Source organism: Notamacropus eugenii, chromosome 5 (genome assembly GCF_028372415.1).
Source record: "Notamacropus eugenii isolate mMacEug1 chromosome 5, mMacEug1.pri_v2, whole genome shotgun sequence".
Classification (NCBI taxonomy): Eukaryota; Metazoa; Chordata; class Mammalia; order Diprotodontia; family Macropodidae; genus Notamacropus; species Notamacropus eugenii.
Window position 1 is genome coordinate 117874383 of NC_092876.1, and position 21570 is coordinate 117895952.

The following is a 21570-nucleotide window of genomic DNA, read 5'->3' on the forward strand; positions in this document are numbered from 1 at the left end:
GGGACCTGTAACTTTTCAGTTCTTCCAAGGTGGTATTATCTAAGTAAAGGTGTGTTTACTACTCTCTTGGCCTGTCCTCCTGTGAATGAATACAAGCACTGTTTTCTGCCCTGAAATTGTGAGGAGGGTTCCCACTCCACTGTTGGTGCAAGCTCTGGTGTGTTGGTACTTCTCCTTGCCTTTTCCTGCCACCCAGGACTGTAACTTAGATCCCACTACAGGCAAAGCAACAGAGTCCCACCTCAGTGCCAGCCAAGAGACCCCTGTAATCTCCTTCTGACCAGTTATTTGATCCCTTTAACATCTGTGGGCTGAGAGCTCTGGAAGCAGCCCCTGCTGCTGATTCAGTCACTCCTAAAGCCTGTTCCTGGTTTTCTGGGGCCAGATATGTGCTGGAGTGGTTTGTGCTTCATTTTCATTCTGGTGTAACAGATTCTTTCTGCTGACCTTCTAAGTTGTCCTGAGCTAGAAAATTGTTTCACCCTGTGGATTCTTCTGCTCCAGAATTTGTTTTGGAGCGTTATTTAAAGGTGTTCAGAGGGGTTAGAAGAAGTGTTCAGGTGAGTTTTTGCCTATTTCTACCCCATCTTGGCTCTGCTTCCTCTCCTCCCACACTTAGGATTCTAATCAATATAGTGATCTAAGACAATTTCAAAGGACTCATGATGAAAAATATTATCCATATGCAGAGAAAGAACAGGTAAAATTCAAATGCAAATTAAAGAATACTATTTTCACTTTCTGTGTTTTTTTCTTTTGTTCTATTTCTTCTTTCACAGCATGATTAATAGGAAAATATTTCACATGATTACACATATAAAATCTGTATCAAATTGCTTACTGTTTTAGGGAGGGTGGAGATGAGGAAGATGGAAAATTTAGAGCTTATTTTTTTTAAATGAATGTTAAATTTTTTGTTTACATGTAATTGGAAAAAATAAGATACTATTTTTAAAAAAAGAAAGGAAGAAATATATGCTGTCCCATGTCCTGGTTTAGCCTGACCTAGTATGATGGGATTGAAAAAGTACTAAGCCTGCAGAGAGGAAATCAGGAATTGAATCTGCGGTACTTACCAGAAGTGTGTTCCAGAACAAGCTATTTAATTTTTTAGAGATTTGCCCCTAAAAGGAAGATGTGATCATGAGACAAGTGCTTTGCTAACCTTAAAGCACAATATATTGTATTTACATATATAGATATGTATGTATATATATATTTAATTTCTCTGACAGAACATACATTTCTTCTTTGAAGTTTCAAATTTCAAGCTTCTCCCTATTTCACTCCATCCTCCATTCTTCCATTAAAGTGCTCTCTCTCTCTCTCTCTCTCTCTCTCTCTCTCTCTCTCTCTCTCTCTCACACACACACACACACACACACACACACACACACACACACACCACTCAATAAACTCCAGTGGCTTCCTTTGTCTCCAGAAACAAATACAAAATGCTCTGTTTGGCATTAAAAGCCCTTCATAATCTTACCCTCTTCTACCTTTCTGATCATCTTATACCTTATTCCTCAACATACACTCTTCTATCCAGTGATGTCTCCTAGCTATTCCATGAACTAGATGCTCCACATCTCAGTTCTGGGCATTTACTCTGGCAGTCCAGTGTGCCTAGATTGCTCTCCTTCTTTAGCTACAATTACTGAACTCTCCCTAGCTTCCTTTAAGTCCCAACTAAAATCTACCTTCTAAAGGAAGCCTTCCCCAACTCCCCCTCTCCTTTTTTTAAATTCCATTGCCTTTCTTTGGTTAATTTTCTCCTATTTATCCTGCATATAGCTTACTCTGTGTGCATTTCTTTGTATGTTTCCTCCTCCATTAGATTGTAAACTCCTTAAGAACAGACTGTTTCAGTGCCTGGCACATACTACGTGCTTAATAAATGTTTATTGATTGATTGATTATAAAGATTATTTAGTTTTTGCCTTTCTATCCCCAGTGCCTAGCAGAGTGCTGAGCACATAGCTTAAGCTAAGTAAATACTTTTTGAATGCCATATGAGGCATCTCAAAAGTTTTGTGCTATTTTAATGTTTTTAAAGTAGCTTGATAGCTTAAAAATGCACTAAATCTTTTGGAACACTCTAAGTATGAGCTATTCTCTACATAAGGAACTTTCATTTCACCTGAGAAAAACTATCCATTTTGGACTTTAATATTGGTTGATTATCCCTGTGTTTGTAGAAGAGGACTTTAGCAAGTTTTTTTTTTATCTTTTCTCCCAGAGATATCCAGTGCTCACACAATCTAGAAAATAGAGTTTGGATTTGATATGTGTTCTCTTTAGCTTATGGCCCTGGGGAATGAGTGGGAGAAGGGGGCAAGAATAAATAAAATAAAATCAATTGGGAAGGAAAGAAAAGCTGTGTGCCAGGCCAAAATGAGGCTGCGATATCAGGTGCTACATCTCTGGATTAATAAGAGAAGAGACAGTGAGTAATTGATTGGAGTCAAGTCATAAATCCTGAGTGTTATACAACTCAGCAGTCATTGCTGCCAAAGGTACTGGAGGCACCAGCTGAAGCCTGAGTTAGTGCAGCCAGATCCAAATGGGAAATTTACTAAATCTGCAGAGTATGAAATAATAGTGTTTCCTTAAAACGTTTCCAAAGGGAGAAGGAGATGAATGTCTCATAATTTTCGGCAGCATGTATTTGTCTTTTGAGGTGGGGGGGGGAGGGAATGGGAAGAATACCAAGAAACAGAGACAGACTGAGACAGAGAGAGAAGAGAAGGAGAGAGATAGGGGGAGAGAGATGGGGTATAGAGGGAGAGAGGGAAAAGGAAGGTGAGAGAGAGGCAGGGCATAAAGTGAAAGGGTGGGCACAAGAGCGGGGAGAATCAGAATCAGAGGAGTATTTTTTTCCTCCCTGAATTATTCTAGTGCCCCATGCAGGACAAGAAGAGCTTTTGGATTCAGGTCAGAGTTAACTTACATGAAAGTAACAGTATGGTGGAATGAAAAGGAGAACTAGCCCCTGAGGTGTGAGGGCTTACTGGACCCTTTTCAGGGCTGCTCATCCACTTTTGGTGTTTGCCTGGTATATGAGTCTCACCTGTAGCTCAAGAAGCTGTAGCGTGCCCACATGCCAAGCAATTATACCTTGGTAAAACTGTCTCAGCAGAAAGGCTAAACCAGGTCAAGGGCAACTAATAGGCTTCAAACCCATTGGTGAGTTAGAAGGATGTCTACCCCAAGCAAATAAAGGCTTCCCCCAGCAGAATGGGCAGATGAGAATATTTTGTTCCAATGGCTATGAAGGTGGCTGAAGCAGGGACTGTGGAGTTCTAAGATCTTGTTTAGACATTGAAGATGCCAAGGTCATAAACTGCATTGCCAGTCATTGTGACTTCTATCCTGCCGCTGGACTTTGATGACTTCGGAAGAGAGAGTGAGGCTGATGACTTTGTGCAATTATGCCTCACCTACATCCAGTTTACATGAAAATCCAAACATCACCCTGGGATATCATTGGTCATCTTCAAAACTGAAGGACAAACAAACAACCACAGTAGATAATTGTGGCATGAATGAAAGATTGGACACATTAATTTTTATTTCCCTCATCCTACTCCTCAATAATTCCCTGAACAGGGGGCATGGAGGGGGATGAGGGCTCTCACTTAGAGCCATGCCTCCAGATCATGCATCATAAATCTGGTAGATTTTTTAATTCCTTTTAGTTAGCTCTACTTCTTTCCTGGCCTTGCTCCTCCTCTCTTCCTCCTTCCTTTCTTCCTTTTACATGTCATCTTTCTTCTCTCTCCCTTCCACTTTCTTCCCCCTTCTCTCCCCTCCCTGTTTCTGTCTGTCTCTTCTCTGATGGGGGCTGCATCATTGAAATCCTTTCACATTATTTGCTGTGAGAACCAAGGTATGCTTTAGTTAGAAAACTTGGTCACATTGTTCTCTGGGACTGTCATTGCCAGTGCAGCATGAAGAAAGCTAACTCAAGTCTTCCCAGCAGGGAGAACTGGCTTTATGGAATGCTTTATGAATGAAAGTCTATAAGACCTTTGCCAAAAGTCAGGAACCTCATTCTTTTGGGCAGATATTGCCTGTTAGATCCCCTTCCCTCCATCTGAAACACCTCTCAATGCTAGGGGAGAGGTTTTCAAAGAATGGCTGTGCAGCTCATTTTCTTTCAGCCAGTACTGACTGTTTTGGTTGGCAACTGTGACTTGCAAATCGTTGCCTGTGTAAGACTCAGTGGACTTTGAGTCCACTGAGATTAACTGGTAAGAGTTCCCAAGCCTTGAGTGAGAAGATCTGCCTTCCTTGATAAAGACTGAATTTCTCTATCCCATCTTACTGTCTTTGAATTTGGCCTGTACATATGGTTCCTGTCAGTAGTGAAATCAGCCTCCAAAATGGGAAAGTGACAATTAAAACCTGTCTCAGGGTTCCTCATTGTACCTCTCCTTTAGCTGTACTAATGATCAGAACCTGATGTCTGGAAAGAATCTGACTTGAAGACAGAAGGTCTGGAATTGAGACACATTTTTGTTTGCTGAAAAAAATAAAGTTCATTTTAAAAAATACTATGCGAGTTACAAGAATTTCTGATGTGCATTAGCAGAGGAAGTTTCAGCACGGAAAAACCTTATACCAGTGAAATTGTAAGTCTGGCTAATAATAATGATATTAATGACAACAGTGGCAACAGTAACTTGCCCAAAGACATTTTCAGAACACCATAAAAATAATAATGAAATTATAATGATAGATAGATGGTGGATACATAGATAGTAGATAAAGAATTTATCAAGCACTTACTATTTTCTGACACTGTACTAAGCAAATAATAAATCAACAAGCATTTTTTAGCTAACTATCCATTAGACTGACTTTTCAGTTTCCATCAGTCCATTAGATTGATCAGTTTCCCTCTTTATGTATTTAAGGTACTAAAGTACTTTATGTATTTAAGGTACTAAGTGCCTGTTGTGCTCAAAGGCATCTCTGCATCCCTATCTCAGTATCTATTCTATTTATGCTCCCCCCTCCCCAGCTCCCCTATGCAGCTGCCCTAATTGGTTCTGCCTTCTTTGAATAATAACCAATACTCCAACATTTTTTCCTTCTTCCTCTTCTCATTCAGATGTGCCTGAACTGTGTCCCAGTTTGTATCCCCAGCATTTGTAGAATGTCTGATGCATAGTAGATATTTTAGTAAATGCTTATTAACTTACCTACTGGTTGGAGCATTCTTATACCCTTCAAATCATACTCTTCCTATATTTTTAAGCTGATGTCTAAAAAGCACATTTTGAACTGGTCTGGAATTTTGATAGGAGATGTCACAATGTAATGAACAGAGCTCTGGAATAGGAATTAGAAGATCTAGGTTCTGGTCCTAATTCAACCTCCCATTCAGTGAGTGACTTTGCTTAAAGCTCTTCCCCTCACTAGATCTCAGCCTTCTTCTCCACAAAATGAAGTGGTTGGCTTGGAATTCAGAAGTTTTTAACCTTTTTTTGTATCATGTACCCTTTTGGCAGTCTGATGAAGATTGTGAATTCTTTCTTGGCAATATTTGTATTAAACAAAATTCACAGGATTCCCAAGGAAACCAAGTATATTGGAAAACAATTATCAATTTTTTAAAAGTCATGTGCCCCAGTTTAAGAACCTGTGATGGGTAATCCCTAACAATGGTCCCACCTCTGAGATTCTGTGATTTGGAAAAATGACTCAGTAGATCCCTGCTCTCATCCAGCACATTGGCATTTCCATACATTTACATAGGCCCTCTTGCATGTCTTGAACACACTCCATCTTGCGTTTGCCTGTTGAAATGTATTTTGTAAAAGTACAGCTTAAGTAATGCCTCCTGTACAAAGCCTGTCTTATTTCCCTGACTTAAATATAATCTCTCCCTCCTAACATTTCCCTAGAGCTATTTGGATCTTTTGTTGGTTCCAATAACATTCTACTTTGTATCATCCTCTCCTGTGTGTGTGTGTGTGTGTGTGTGTGTGTGTGTGTGTGTGTGTGTAAGCACACACATACACAGATAGCTACATCTGCCTACCTGACTCCAAGTTTCTTGAGGTCAGGGATTGTGTAATTTTTTATCTTTGGATCCTAGGCACTGAACACAATGCACAATAATAATACACACTTTAAGATATTTGTTGAATTTTATTACCATATACCTCCATCTTTTGTATTACTGTAAATGAAATATAAATAGAACAAGAAAAATCACATAATCTCCAAGTTAGAAGAGCCCTCAGAGGCAGATCAGTCCAACCTGGACAAAAAGTGTCCCTATAATGTAACACAAGGGATCTGGATTAATTTCTTTCTCTTGCTATTTGCTACCTGTGTGAATCTGGACAAGTCAGCTCACCTTTGGGGGAGAGGGAGGCTCAGTTTCCTCATCTACAAAATGAAGATATTGGACAGAATGACCTCTGAAGTCTCTTCTATCTCTACAGATATAATTCTCTAATTTTTCACATCCTTCACAAATTATCATCTAGTTCCTGCTTAAAAATCTCCAGGGAGAGTAAACTCACTATCTCCCAAGACAATATATCCCACCTTTGGACAGTTATCATTGTTAGGAAATTGTTTGTTTTTATCCAACCAAATCTCTGCCTTTCTGTGGCTTCCACCTATGGCTTACAGCTTGGCCCTCTAGGGGCAAGCAGACAAATCTAATCCTACTCCCACATATTCTAATTGTTAAGTCATTTTTCAGTTGTGTCCAACCCTCTGTAAAGCCATTTGGAATTTTCTTGACAGAGATACTGAAGAGATTTGTCATTTTCTTCTCCAGCTCATTTTGCAGATGAGGAATTGAGGCAACAGGGTTAAGTGACTTGCCCAGGGCCACACAGCTACTAAGTCTCTGACAATAGATTTGAACTCAGGAAGATGAGTTTTGCTGACTCCAGGCTGTAGTCAGTGAGCTAACCTAGCCGTTCTCTGGCAGTCTTTCAGATGGTTGAATAATGCCATCATGTCTCCTTCCGTAGAGCTCTCCTCTCTAGTTTAAACAGGCCCGTTTGCTTTACCTAGATATCTTTCTAATTTATAGTTACAAGTTTCCTCCCTCATCGTGTAATTAAAACTGTACATTTATGGGCAAGTGGAATGTCATAGTGAGTCCCAATGTCAGCTGAAATGTACATAATGGAGGAACTTGTTTTCTGAAGGAAATACTGAAAAGATAAAGGAATTTTTGCTATTTTCTTTTGGAGAGGTCTATGGTTTGAGAAGTAGGAAGAAGTCCTGGTATAGAAACTCCCCACTACCACCACCCAATGCAGAGCAACAACTAATCTTGGACTTCCACTGATAGAGAGTCACCCAAGTCACTGAGAAGTGATTTAGTCACGGTTGTACAGCTAGTATGTATCAGAGGGAGAGCTTGGACTCGGGTCCTCCCTACCCCAAGGCTTACTGTATCTTTACCCGACCACACCAACTTTTTCTTTCCCTTTAAAGGAAGACTGGGTGTTGATGGTGGCCATAGGATATTGTTAAACTGTTCATACGGACTTGTTCTTTTCTACTTTTATCACTAGGCCTCCTGAACCAGTTTACAGCACTGTGAACAAACTATGTGAGAAACCTTCTTCTCCTCGGCACTATTCTCCAGTTGAGTGTGACAAAAGCTTCCTCCTCACATCTCCCTACCCCCACTACCACATGGGCCTCCTCCCGGATACAGAGATCACCAGGTACAGTCTGTGTTCTTTTTCTCTCTCCTCTAGTGTGAATCAGTTTCCCAAGAACAAGTCTCATGTGTAACCCTCTCCTTCTGTTCTAGGGCATAAATGGAAATGTTCCTTTTATTTGATATCTGTTAAGTTAGGAATAAAAATAAAACTCAGTGGAAGGGTGGGGGAAGTGTGTATAATACCCCTCAGTTCACTGTTGTTTTTTCACAAAGTCTTTATAGAAATGTGACTATGGGGTGCTACCTCTGTGTTTAGGGAAATTAGGAGCAGTGGCCTTTTCTGGTTTGATTATCTGGTCACAAAGGAGCTTTTCAGAGTATAATTACAGCATTATAGATGCCATTCAATTTAACAAATATTTCTTAATTTTACATCCCCTCAAGGAGCTTATTTTCTACCAAAAAAAAATTTATTTTGCTTTTTTTCCTTTTAAAGACACAAGAGCTCAGAGACTTCTAGAGAAATTTGACAGATACTAGAGCATGTGGTCTGTGTGCTTTTCTCCACCAGAAATACAAGAAATGGTCTTAATTTTAAAACCATCAGACACTCGCTTCCCCAAATATGTTAAAGGCCAATTCTCTCTTTAACTCAGTGTCTTTCCAGCAATGGACAGTAGGATGTTTGAGGGTCATATCCATAATAAATAAATAGACAATTTTGCTTGAGAGAGATGAGAACAATTTAGTATGGACTGGGAAGCATGTAAACTCTCAGAGAGATTTCTAGCCCATGTATAATCACACAAACTCTCAAAATGACTTCTATAAATTGTGCAAGAGGCAGCCGGGTGTTGTACTAGATTAGATGTCCATCGATTGGGGAATGACTAGACAAATTGTGGTACATGAATGTAATGGCATATTACTGCCCCTGTAAGAAACAGTGCTTACCTGCTACTGAAAAATTGCAAGCTATTCAAGGAAATGGATTGTAGCTTATCTACGTTTCTTATCTCCTCCAGTGCCCAGGGAAGAATTTTGCCTGTAGTTGGTGCTTAATAAATGTTTTATTGAATAAATGAATGTGTGAATAAATGCAAATAATTTTATATAAAATAAAAATAATGCAATATTGTATTAGGGCAGCTGGGTGGTGAAGTGGATAGAATGCTGGGCCTGGAGTCAGGAAGACCTGAGTTCAAATTCATCCTGAGACACTAGCTGTGTGACCCTTGGCAGGTCACTAAACCCGGTTTACCTCAGTTGTCTCATCTGTAAAATGAGTTAGAGAAGGAAATGGCAAAGCACTCCAATATCTTTGCTAAGAAAACCCCAAATAGAGTCACAAAGAACAGGATATAACTGAAACAGCTGAGCTACAGCAACAATTTATACTATTATGGTATGGTGATTCAACCAGAGTATCACTGTGGCAATCATGTGTCATTATTTTTCCTTAAAAAGATAAGGAGCATTAAGTTCAAATAATGGGAGTTATTTTGCCACCTTATAATGCAAATAAGTTTATTACCCTTCCTTTCTGTAGTATCCAATAATAATAATATAATCTCCTAATAATCTAGTGTGTATAAATAGGTCCTTCTGAGTTATTCAGTGTCTGGAGCTGATACATTATAATGGATCTTTGTACCAGCAGAGCTGCAAGCATACTGTTAATAACCCTCTTCATACTTGAGTGCTTTTTTCCCATCTTATCAAGTCATTTGCTCTAGCACATATTGTCAAGATAGTTAAGAAACTTTCATTAAGCACTTACTCTGTGACAAGTACTTTGTTAAGCAGTGAAAATATAAAAGCAAAGAGAAAGTCCTGACTTCAGGGAGCTCACATTCTAAGACAAAACATGAAAAGAAAACAAGAAAGTAGTAAGGGGAGAGAACAGTATCAAGCAGGGTAGAGGAAGTCTAGAATGTATCCTGGAGAGGAATGAGATATGACTGACTTGGATGACCTCCTTAAATGCAGATTCTAGGAGGAGCCATATAATCAGAGGAAGAAGCTACAGGGTACAGAGCACTTTTAATGAGTCAGTTCCACAACTGGAATGAGGATTCACAATTAAAAGCTAGGGCACTGTAGAGGAAGTCTACAGTGCAGACTGGAGAGGAACAAGGACAGATTATACTTAGTTTATTAGGGGAGGGAGGGAGGGAGGGAGGGAGGAAGGGAAGAATGAAGGGGGATAGAGGGAGACAGAGGGAGAAAGATAGAGGGAGGGAGGGAAAGAGAAGAGAAAGGAGGTAGAGAGAGGGGAGGAAGGAGGGAGAGAGATAGAAAAGAGGAAGAAGAGAGAAAGAGAGAAAGAAAAGGAAAGAGAGAGAAAGATTGAGAGGGAGCTATGGAGTGAATAGGAGGATGTGGGGCAAGGCACCTCCTGTCAGGTAATAAGAACTGGGAAAGATTCATCAAGGTCATTTTGCTTTAACCTAAGTCATGGGAGCCCAATTCTAATATTTCTGCTCAGAAAGGTATTTGCCTAGTTAGGTTATCAGTATGAAAACATGGAAATATAATTCAGAATGTTTTGAGGGCAAGGAGAATGTGGACGTCACAGTGATTCAGAATGAAGATGAATCTATCTAGCAGGTCTCCTTGGAACCTTATTTCTTTCAGTGGCAAGTCTCTGAGGATACTCTTATAAGTCAATTGCTTATCTCCCCCGGGGGCAAGACTAGCAAATTTTATAATACATAATGCATTTTTGTAAATGCATGCAGAAACAATTTTTTGGAAGTGTAGTCATCTGAGATGTTTCCACCATATTAACAGTGCTTAGTGCTTAATAGCATTGCAAAGTGCTTTATCCATATTAATTAAAGTCACCTTTATTTCCAAGGAGTCATAGAAAATATTTCTCACTAGAAATAAAGCATATCATTCTGAAGTTGGGATGGCAAAGCTGCCATTTGCCAACAGGAAAAGAAGCAGAAAATCAAAAAGCACTGTTGGAAAATAATTTGCAGTTACTTCTTTCTATCAGTTATGCTATTATGGTAGAGTGAATACCAGACAGCATTGACTTGGTTAATCAGTAACTTGGAATATCCTCTCCTACATCCTTCATATCCCACCCTTCCCTCCAGGCCTAGGTCAGATATCACCTCCTCCTTGAAGCCTTTTCTAATTCCTTCCCCCTACACTTTCAAAAATGGAGTGAGCTCTTACTCATCCAAAATCCGAGCCCCTTGCATTTCTCTATATCACCATATTCTGGTTTGTATTAGAGGCATTTATTTACATATCTTAGACTCACAGTTTAGTTGTAAGCTCTTTGAGGATAGGAACTATTTCTAATTTATATCTTTGTGTCTATTTCTAGTCTAATTTCTCCTGACTAGTTCATAGAAGATGCTTAACAGATGTTTCTTTCATGAATAAATGAGTGAATTATTCTGGTCATTGGTATGCATAGTATTTAGAATGTGATCCTTTAACAGCAGGAAAAAAAAAAGTAACTCTCCAGTTTTCCTCCTAAGGACTCTAGAGTACATGGATTTGGGGGAAAATATTACAAACACCAAAATGTGCTCTACCTACTTTTGTCCAACAGAGTGTGAGGAGTGCCCTTAACTTTATGATTCCAGGGATGCATTTTGTCACCCAGGTCATATGAAGGCTATTTCTTTACCATGGAGTCTTTTCAACAATAGAGAGTACATTGTTTGGTGGTACGATCCCCAGTAACTGGCCAATTTTATTTGAGAGAAGATAGAAATTTAGTGCAGACTAGGAAGCTTGCAGACTGTGCAGAAGATTGCTAGTTCGGCACAATCCTTTGTTGTTCAGTCATTTCATTCACATCCAAATCTTCATAACCCTATCTGGAATTTTCTGGGCAAAGATATTAGAGTGGTTTGCCATTTCCATCCCCAGATCATTTTATAGATAAATGATGAAGGAAACAGGATTAAATGACATGGTCAGGGTCAGACAACTAGTAAATGTCTGAGGCCAGATTTTAACTCACGCCTTCCTTACTCTGAGCCCAACACTCTATCCACTGTGCCACCTAGCTGCCCAATCCTACAGATTCTCCAAATAGCTTCTGTAAATTGTGAATAAATTGTGTGAGAGGCAGTCCACTGGAGTAGTAGAGAGAACCAGTCTCAGAAACAGTAAGAGGCAACAGGTTCAAGTTCTAACACAGAATAAATAGGTGACCCTAGGCAAGTCACATAAACTCTCAACACTCTGAGCAACTAAGACTCCAGTTGCTCAACAGTGGCAGATCTATACTAGTAGAGGGAGTTTCTTCCTAGGGAATCCCCTACACAAATAAAATCATAGTGTGTACTAAATTCTTAACAGTAACCCTAAAAAGACAAAACATCCCCAACATATAAGAGGTCAAAGAATATGAGCAAACAGTTTCCTGAAGAAGAATTACAAACTATAAATAAGCTTGGAAATATATGGAAACAAACCACTAATACAAAAAAACTGGAGTTTTTAATCTCCTCAATCCTTACACACTGGCAAAGATGGAATAAATAAAGTAAACCAGAAATAATCAATGTTGGAGGGGCTATAGAAGGACATGCACAGTAATACACTCTTGGCAGAGCTATTCATTGGTCTAAGCATTCTGGTTATCATTTCAGAATTACAGTAGAAAAGTGATTAAGCTGTTCATACCTTTTAATCTAGTGATCTCATTACTCAACATGTACCCCAAGGAGGTTAAGGGCAAAAACAAAGTTCTTATGTAAATATCAGCATTATTCTTTGTGGTAGCAAACAACTGGAATCAAAGTGGATTCCATTGATTGGAAAATGGCTGGAAAAATGGTAATGTAGGAATATTGTGTGGTAATAAATGAGAAAATGAGAAATTCAGAAAAAATTGGAAAATTTACATGCACAGATACAATGAAAGAAACAGACAAAAGAGGAACAGTGAACACAATAACTACAATAATGAAGATGAAAAGATAAAGAAAGTTAAAGTCTGATTATTTTTGAATGGAGTGGATTCTAGTCTGTGAATTAACTGAAGGGTAATGTCTACACCTTAGAGTTGCCAGCTTATTCTTTCATAAGGCAAAATGTCCTAGCAATGCAGCTAGTTTTAGGGATGTATCACATATTTGTTTTCTGAAGAGGAATAGCATTTTCTTCAGAAATGTTAAATATTAATAATTATTTCAAGAATTCATAATTTAATCTATTTGGGCATCCCCTCTCCTAGTACAGATCACATGTATGCCTTAGTCAATTGTCTTCCTGACTTTCAGTAGCCACTTCCAGAAAAGTCATTGCCTAGCAGTCAATACTTTGATTGCTAAAGTTCTCCAAACATCAATAGGCTGATCCTGAGATGACAGACCTATTGGACATTTTGGGGCTTATATTTGAAGAGTTTCTAGCTTGCTAGGATGAAGACAACTAGGTGGCTCAGTAGATACAGCTCTGTATCTGGAGTCAGGAACACCTGAGTTGAAATCCTGCTTCAGATATTTACTAGCTGTGTGACTCTGGGAAAGTCACTGAACTTCCGTTTGCCTTAATCCCCTGGAGAAGCAAATGGCAAACCACTCTAGTATCCCTGGCAATGAAATCCTATGGACAGTGTTGGTGTGCTATGGTGAAAGGGTCATGAACAACCAGACATGACTGAATGGCAGTAACAGCTTAATAGGAATGGCCAGAGATTGTGTTCTTCTGGAATAGCTGTTTAAAATCCAAAATCCCTTTCATGTCACAAGGAAGCATCAAAGTATAACTGTAATGGGAAAATAATAATGAAAATATTAGCATCAACAAAAAAGAATAATAGCTTTTGGGGGATCTCCCTGCCAAGACAAAGCCAGGAACTATATGAACACAACTGTAAAACACCTTTCAGATCCAAACAATTGGAAAAATATTAATTGCTCATACCTCTTGTTGTCTGTAACACAGTAAGACAGGACATTGAATCAGGGACAAGATCCAAGAGGTCCGATTTCCATGTGCATATACAATTTCTTTGTATAGCTATATAGTTTCCTTCCCTCTAGAAACAAGCATGTATGGATCATCTGTCTAAACAGAATTTTATGAGATATTATTCATCATTTATTTTATAAGCATTATTGACCACTTTTTATGGCAAGTATCAACTGGGTCAGATGTTAAAAATGAATGTAAGCTGACAAAGTTCTGGTAGTCATTAAATGAATTTCTAATCCTCATAATGGTTTTCTTCTGTTTATCTGTTAATTGCCTTTGATTATGAAGAATCAGAAACATTCAAATGACCATACAATGTTTCTTTTGAGTCAGCTGCCATTCAGATTCCCTGATCATGCACCCCTATAAGCTCAGAAGAATCAGAATGTCTGATGAGCTATAGGGCAAAAGGAAGATATATCATGGGTGCAAATGGAGCACAGATAGTTACCAACAACCTAACCAGTGGTATGAAAGATGACATGGATGACCAGAAAAAGGAGTAGACTAAACTACAACTGTAGTGGGCTGCAGTTATGTAACAAGTAAGAAATTACAGATGGACACCCTGCTATTCATAACATATTTTAAAATACCTAAAGGGAGGTCTCTCTGACTTTGGGAAGGTGGTTTATGGAGTACCTAGAGAATAACATGTACAAATAATTGAACAGGATGAGAAGGTAGGAGATGAGCTGTGATCTGCACTTAGTATGGACGTGCAGATAAGATCAAGGATCTATTGAAGTATCAAAGAGAGTTGGCATGTGGTTCAGTGGAGTGTTGGACTTGTAGTCAGGAAGATCTCAGTTCAAATTCTGCCTCAGCCACTTATTAGCTGAACATCCCAGGGCATGTCACTTAACCTCTATCAGCCTCATTTTTCCAGTTGTAAAATGGGAATAATAATACTACTTACCTCTCAGGATTGTTGTGAGACAATATTTATAAAGTGCTTTATAAATCATATATATATATACATATATATGATATCTTTTTCATTAATGTTATTTTGCTCATTTATTCAAGTGGAGGAGGGTCAGAAGAGCTCAACTCCTAAAATATCTTGCTTTTCCCATTGACTCTGCCCCTCATCCAAACTTCTCCATTTTCTTTAACAGAACCATCGTCCTCTTAGACACTCAGGTTTATGATTTTAGTGTTTTCTTTCACTTCCCTTGATGGTCTATATATATTGTCTCACCCAACTAGAAGATGAGTTCTTTGAAAGTAAGGACTAACAAATATACTTAGCACAACACTTGACACATAATAGGTATGTAATAAATGTGTATTGATTGATCGATCTAGTTTACTTGTAAATGTATGGTCTTTAAGATCAGGATTGCTAACCTGGGGTGCATGAACTTTGTGGATTTTTTAATATAATAAAAATATAATAACTTAATGTAATCAATAGCATTTTATTTTGTAAATTTCAAAGCATCGTTCTGAGAAGGGGTCCATAGGCTTCACTAGACGACCTTGTCTATTGGCTAGAATTGGCCAATTGATCAATTGACTCAAAGGAGCCAATGACACACCAAAAAATGGTTAAGTTTAAAACATCCCTGAGAAATGATAATCTGACTTCTGTTCATACATATCCAGTGACAGAGAGGAGTCCTTCCCAAGGTAGCCTATAATCCTTTTGAGAAACTTGATTATTTAGAAGTCTTTTTCTTTAATGAAACCAAAATCTGTCATTTTTCAGCATCTTCTCATTGTTCGTATTTCTAGACCCCAAGCAGGACTGATCTTATTCCCCCTCAAAGGTAGTTGGGTATAATAGAAGTAGCACAAGTAGGGTCAAAACAACCTAAATCCTTTTATGTTAGACCTTCCTCAGTTTCCTGCTTTGTGAAGAAGAGACAATATTTGTAAGTGTACCTCATACAGCTGTTGTACAGAGAATACTTTGCCAATCTCAGAGTCAAAAATCTGAGATGTAATCATTTCACATGATAACCCTTCAAATACTTAAACTGCAATCATCCCTATCCAGTCCTCTCAGACCCAGTTTCTTCACAGCATTTTCATATGACATGTCTTCCTATGGGCTCATCATCCAGGCTGCCCTACCTTGAACATGGTCTGCACAAATGTCATATAGCTGTTAATGATTTTTGAGGGGCAAGATGTCTTTACAGGTTGATTTCTGTCTTTATTGGTATTTTCCTGCCGATAAAAGGAGATAAAGATTTTCTGCGCTCAGACTATCAAGTAAATTGGTGGCAAACCTGGATTTAGAAGCCATAGCCCTTGATTTTCTCTTTTAAAGCCAATAAAAGTTGCTTCCATCAGCAGCCTTGAGGCACAAATTCCCTTCAGTCACTCATTTTGAAGGGAGCCAGATAAGACTGAGTAAGGATAGTTTTGTTATGGAAGAACTAATACCAAACAATGTATTCTGGATTAATGAAATTGCAGAATCTTAGAATTGGTTGAGATCTAAAAGAACATCAAATTCAACTCTTTATCTGATGCATGGTTACCTTCTGAAATATCTCTGACTCACAAACCTATTCACCATTGCCGAACAGCATAAAATGGGTCCAAGAAGCCCAGTCACAAAACCTTATTTTGCCTCTCTGACAACAGAACTAAGAGAACTATGGAAATGTTTCTCTCCAACATGGAGGGGATGGATATGGGAAAGTATGGAAGTTTTTCTCTATTGTGTTCAAATGTTAGGGTTGTTCCCTGCATATCCTTTACTCTCCTTTTAGAACCTATTAAATAATAATCCATGAATGTATCTGAAATCTCCAAGTAACTTACATTTTTAGCCCATACATTTTATTTTCAGCCTATACTCATCCTCAACTTTCTCTTCTCAGTCCTCAAATTCCTCTTATCAGTAAACTGATGTTAGTAGTAACCTATTTCCAAAACCCACATATAATGGATCCTATGAATCCCTGGGAAGAGGCAGAAACCAGACAGAGAATAATCTGTGTTGACCAGTTAGTTATCTTTCATAATTTTAATTAAAAATGAAACTAAGCATACTTTAAAATGATCAGCCTTTTAAGAGTGCATCACATCTCTTAGCATAATAAATTCCAGAATCTTATTTAAATATTTTAAATATTAAATAATTTCATTTAAATATCAAAAATTTACTTAGCAAATTTTATAATTCAAGGATGGTGAAGGAGAGTGTACCAAATCTGTGATTATCAGTGTATGGGATCTCCCTTTACTAATGAAGATTGGCATTTGTCTGTAATTTGTCTTATAAAGCTGAAAGGGATCCAGTAGGTTAAATGATTTGCCCAGGATCACACAGCTAGTATGAATTGGAGGCAGGACTTAAACCTAGGGCTTCCTGATTTCTGGGATCACACAGCTAGTATGAATTGGAGGCAGGACTTAAACCTAGGGCTTCCTGATTTCTGCAGACCCCTGTCTGCTACAAGATGTTCTCTCTCCCTCTCCCTCCACTCACTCCCTCTCTATTCTCTTCATTTCTCTCCTTCTTCTTCTTCCTCTTCTTCTCCTTCTTGTCCTCCTCCTTCTTCTTCTCCCCTCCTTCTCCTTCTTCTCCTTCTTCTTCTCCTTCTCTTTGTTCTTCTCCTTCTTCTTCCTCTTCTTCTCCTTCTCCTCCTCCTTCTTCTCCTCAACCTTCTTCTCCTTCTCTTTCTTCTTCTCCTTCTTTTCCTTCTCCTCCTTCTTCTTTTCCTTCTTCCTCTTCTTCTTCTCCTTCTTCTTTTTCTTCTTCCTCCTCCTTCTCCCTCCTTGTCCTCCTACCCCATATCTCATTCACATGTATATATATATATATATATATACATATATATATATACATATATATATAATCATAGAGTCATATATGAACTTGGAGGGTATCCAACCAACCCTTTTCCTTATGCTATACACAATTTTGACAGTCCAGTGAAACTTATAGGCCCCTTCCCAGAATAACTTTTTTTAATCCTAAAATATATACAGTTACAAAGGAAACCAATTGAATCAAAATGTAATTGTCAAGATATTTTTTGAAGTCCACTGATCCCAGGTTAAAAACCCCTGAGTTAGTCCAGCCTTCTCTTTTGCAGATGAAGAAATCGAGACCCAGATGAGCTCTGAGATTTTATGATTCTGTGATATGTTTACTATCTTACAAAAGTGGACATGTCTCTGTCTTACCCACATTACCTTGTTGTTGTGTGAACCTTTGTTCTCAAAGAGGACCATGACATCCAGGAGATGATGTCTTGACTTGCAGTTGGCTTTGATTTGAGTGAGGGAGGACTGTGCAAGGTCACCAGCTTCACTTTCTCCTCCAGAGCCATCTGAGTCCAGCAGCATATTCATCAGGACGATTGGAGATGGCCTAAGATGCAATGAGAGATCCTGGCTCCTTTAGGCTAAAGCTTTTCGGGTTCTCACTTTGAGTGAGGTAATGTCCATTACCTTACTCACCCTATTAAGCTCTGAATTCTCAAAGAAGACTTGAATCTTCATTCAACACAGTTCATCTGTCATACAATGACTTTTTAAAAAGAGCTTAACACATCCTTGACCTTCTGCTGTATTCTTAAAAGGTTCATACCACTTTAAAGAACATTTAGTTTCACTTTTAATTAAAACCGTGAAAGATGACTAACTGGTTGTTGTTCATAAGAGAGAGCTTTCCTTAACCTGTTCAGCCTCAACCTCTTCCAAGACATTCATAGAACTCATCCTATGGCCCTTTTGAAACAGGTTACCGCTAACCCCAGTTTACTAAGAAGAGAAATGTGAGGAAGAAGATTAAGTAGGACCCCCAAAGCCCCAGAGAAAAATCTTTTCCATGCTCAATGTTATTAAATCTTTTCTCTGCATTTTAATTCCGCTATTAAGCATTCCATATCCCTTTGGCCTCTAAGTTACTGTTTTGCTATATCATGGTGGATTCCATAAAATACAAAATTGTTAAAGTAAGAGAGAGATTGAATGAAGTACTTGAGTTCAAATCCTACGTCTGATACTGAGAAGCAACAGATGTGTCTATTTAACTGTGAGTCTATTGACTCATCAGAAAGAGCAGGTATCAAATTCTACCTCAGACAAAAGCTTTGTGAATATGGTCAAGCCATTCACACTCTCTTGGTCTCAATTTCTTATGTGCAAAATGAAGGGATGGTCCTCCTAGGCCACTTCTAGGTCTAAATCTATGATCCTGTAGGCTATAATTCTATCTTTGGGACATATTTTCTTCATCTATTAAATGAGGGAGTTGGTCTATATGGTCTCAGACATCCCTTTCATCTCTGGAGTCAGAGGACCTGGTCTCAGATTCCACCTTGTCAGTCAAAATCCCAATGTACCAGTTTCCTTATCTGTAAAACAAGAGCTGGACTAGATACTCTTCCAAGTCCCCTCCACCTGTAAATCTCTGATGCTATGAGCTTATATCTAGGAGCAGTCTTTGTTTTGTTCATTCTGCTGGATCTGAGATGAGTGCTCAGTTCAATTCAGGACATATTTAGTAGGCATTGACTGTGGGCAAAGTTTCATGCCAGATTCTCCTGGATACCAGTCCAAAAATACAAATAGTCTGTCCTCAGGAAGTGTACATTCTACCACTTTATTGAAAGGTTCAGTTGATGTTCCACTATTTGCTCTTTCATCCAGTAACTACATATTGAAAACAAACTGTGAAAGACAGCTATTCAGGGCATTATAGAGAATACTAAGAAAAATAAGCCATGTTGCTTTCCCTCTGGCAGCTCCTTTTAATGACAGAACATCATGTACCTTATGACTATGACTTAAGGTCTCTTGTCATAATGTATAAGAGAAATGTAAGCCAAGTGCTGTGTTTTGAGGTGGGAAAAGTCATTTGGAGCTTCGGGGCATATGATTTTTGATTGGTCTTAAAGGGTTAATAGAATATTAACAGAAGGACATAAAATGGAAGCAGTCTATCAGGTAGAAGACATGGTACAATCAAAAGTGTGGAGGTGTTATGTAAAGATTATATTTAAGAAGGGAGAAGATGGTGAATAATCCAGTTTACTTAAAGAATAGATTGGGAGATTTGGCTAGAAATGTCCGCTTGTGACGTACTATGAGAGGTAGTCTAGTATAATGAGAATATTGAGATTGTCTTAATCCATGAAGAAACTAATAGTTTCCTAACTAGAAAGAAATGTTTTGATATGTTTTTCTTTTTTTGAGAGGGAGAGAAAAAGAAGGTAGAAAATATAGTTCAAATTTAGTAGTTTTATTTTGTTTTGGTTCTTTTTGAGGGGGAGGTACTTCCAAACAATTGTGTTAGAAATCACTGCACTGAGTTCACCTCCTTTGGAGACAAAGTCCTGCTACATGAATGTACACAGACATAGACATCTTAAAGAAAGGGCATAGGGGTGTGTGTGTGTGTGTGTGTGTGTGTGTGTGTGTGTGTGTGTGTGTGTGTGCGTGCACATGTGCACGCGTGTACGTTTATGTGTGTGTGTCTTGGACACACTCACTACACTACATTGACCTCTATATGGTTAAATACACTTTACCAGAACAAGCCACTTCCATCAATTGCAGGAAGATACCAGGTCCTGTGGGCAGCCCACTGAGATGAGAGGCTCATGTTACAGAAGGCTTTGTATTTTGGAATTTTGTTTTAATTAAAGGATTAAGATTTAGCTGCAAGAAGCAGAAGAGGTAAATCTACAATCTCAAACCTTTAATCCAGTTCTGTAGACTTTGGAGCTCATTTGAAGTTTAAAAGAATCATTGTACAGGATGTTTTAAGCCATCAGGGATCCATGGATAGAATTGAATACTCAAAGGGGATGAGAACTCCAGAAGAAAAGAAAGGTGGAAGTCAAAGAATGAGAAGGATTTTTCTATTTTGTGAAAAAAGAACAAAATCCATATTAAAGGATAAGAGAGAATCTGTCTTTCTCTTTTTTCACCTTGGTTTCACCTTCTTTGGCTTCTTTTCTTTCCTGTTCATATTTTCTCTGCTATCTGTGGTGATTGCTAAGATGCCACTGTCATCCTTACATCCTTACATTTGAAACCAAATTTAAGATTATGGAATATTACTGCTAGAAGAGATTTTAGAACACAACCTAGAATATTATAGCTAAAAGACATCTTATAGTTCAGCAACCTCAGCCCTATCATTGTGCAGATAAAGAAGTTGAGGCCTAGAAAATTTGCCAACAGAAGAAATTCTTAATGATTTTTGGTCATAGATTCTTTCTCAGAATAAATCTCATGTCACGGATCCCAAAAAGGCATTTCTTGGTGTGTTGATATTTCAAGAATTAGCAATTAAACTGATAAATACATAAATAATATTTTATAATACATGTTTTTAAATAGGTATTTTAATATTTCTTTGTCCATTTAAAAATAACTCATTACATATAAAAATAAATATTTTTATAAAAATAATATTTTCTAAAACAAAATAATAAAGGGAAGATGGGCATTGTTCTACTTATTTTTGCAAATCTCTTTCATGTTTGACTTGATAGAAGACAGCTGAATTCTAATACCTGCCTCACATTCTATCTGTTGTTGATATGTTGCTTGGGTTCAAGTATATGAGGAAAAACTAGCTTCACACATATGAAATTGGATAAGGAAGGAATATTTTAATAGGAAATAGAACCTTAATATTATTATGAAAATAACGTTAACCTCACAGACACCCTGAAAGGGTCTCAAGCACCTCCAGGCATCCCCAGAACACACTTGGGCTACATGGTCTCTGAAGTTATTGAAAGTTAAAGCTCACAAACATCCTTAAATACATGAACCCCAAAACTAAAACTCTAAATGGTATGATACAAATAATTCACTTTTCTAGAGTGATTCAAAATTTTAAACCTTGTCTCCCCCCAAAAATTCAGTATGACAGTTTGGTGAAATAAGTATTGTTGTCCCCTATTTACAAATGAGGAAACTGAGGCCAAGAGAGGGAAAATTACTTGTTCAGTGTAATGCTACTAGCAAGTGACAAA

The 21570-nt window shown here is 38.2% G+C and overlaps 1 protein-coding gene and 1 long non-coding RNA gene across 17 annotated transcripts in view; one reads left to right on the forward strand and one right to left on the reverse strand.

The window, feature by feature from the left end:
* The window catches only part of LOC140505080 (uncharacterized), a 33254-nt gene extending 27944 nt beyond the window's left edge, over nucleotides 1-5310 (reverse strand). For 2 of the 3 annotated variants that reach the window (XR_011967343.1, XR_011967342.1), the window contains exon 1: nucleotides 5211-5310. This is a non-coding gene — a long non-coding RNA (uncharacterized lncRNA). Of the gene's footprint in view, nucleotides 1-1076; nucleotides 1125-5210 lie in introns of all 3 variants that reach the window. The other variant, XR_011967344.1, reaches the window with a different exon arrangement.
* Nucleotides 1-21570, forward strand: part of DLG2 (discs large MAGUK scaffold protein 2) — a 1590913-nt gene that overhangs the window by 961746 nt on the left and 607597 nt on the right. For all 14 annotated transcript variants that reach the window (XM_072610680.1, XM_072610682.1, XM_072610692.1 and 11 more), the window contains one exon: nucleotides 7557-7712. In XM_072610680.1, the coding sequence (XP_072466781.1) occupies nucleotides 7557-7712 (156 nt within the window). The remainder of the gene's footprint in view (nucleotides 1-7556; nucleotides 7713-21570) is intronic.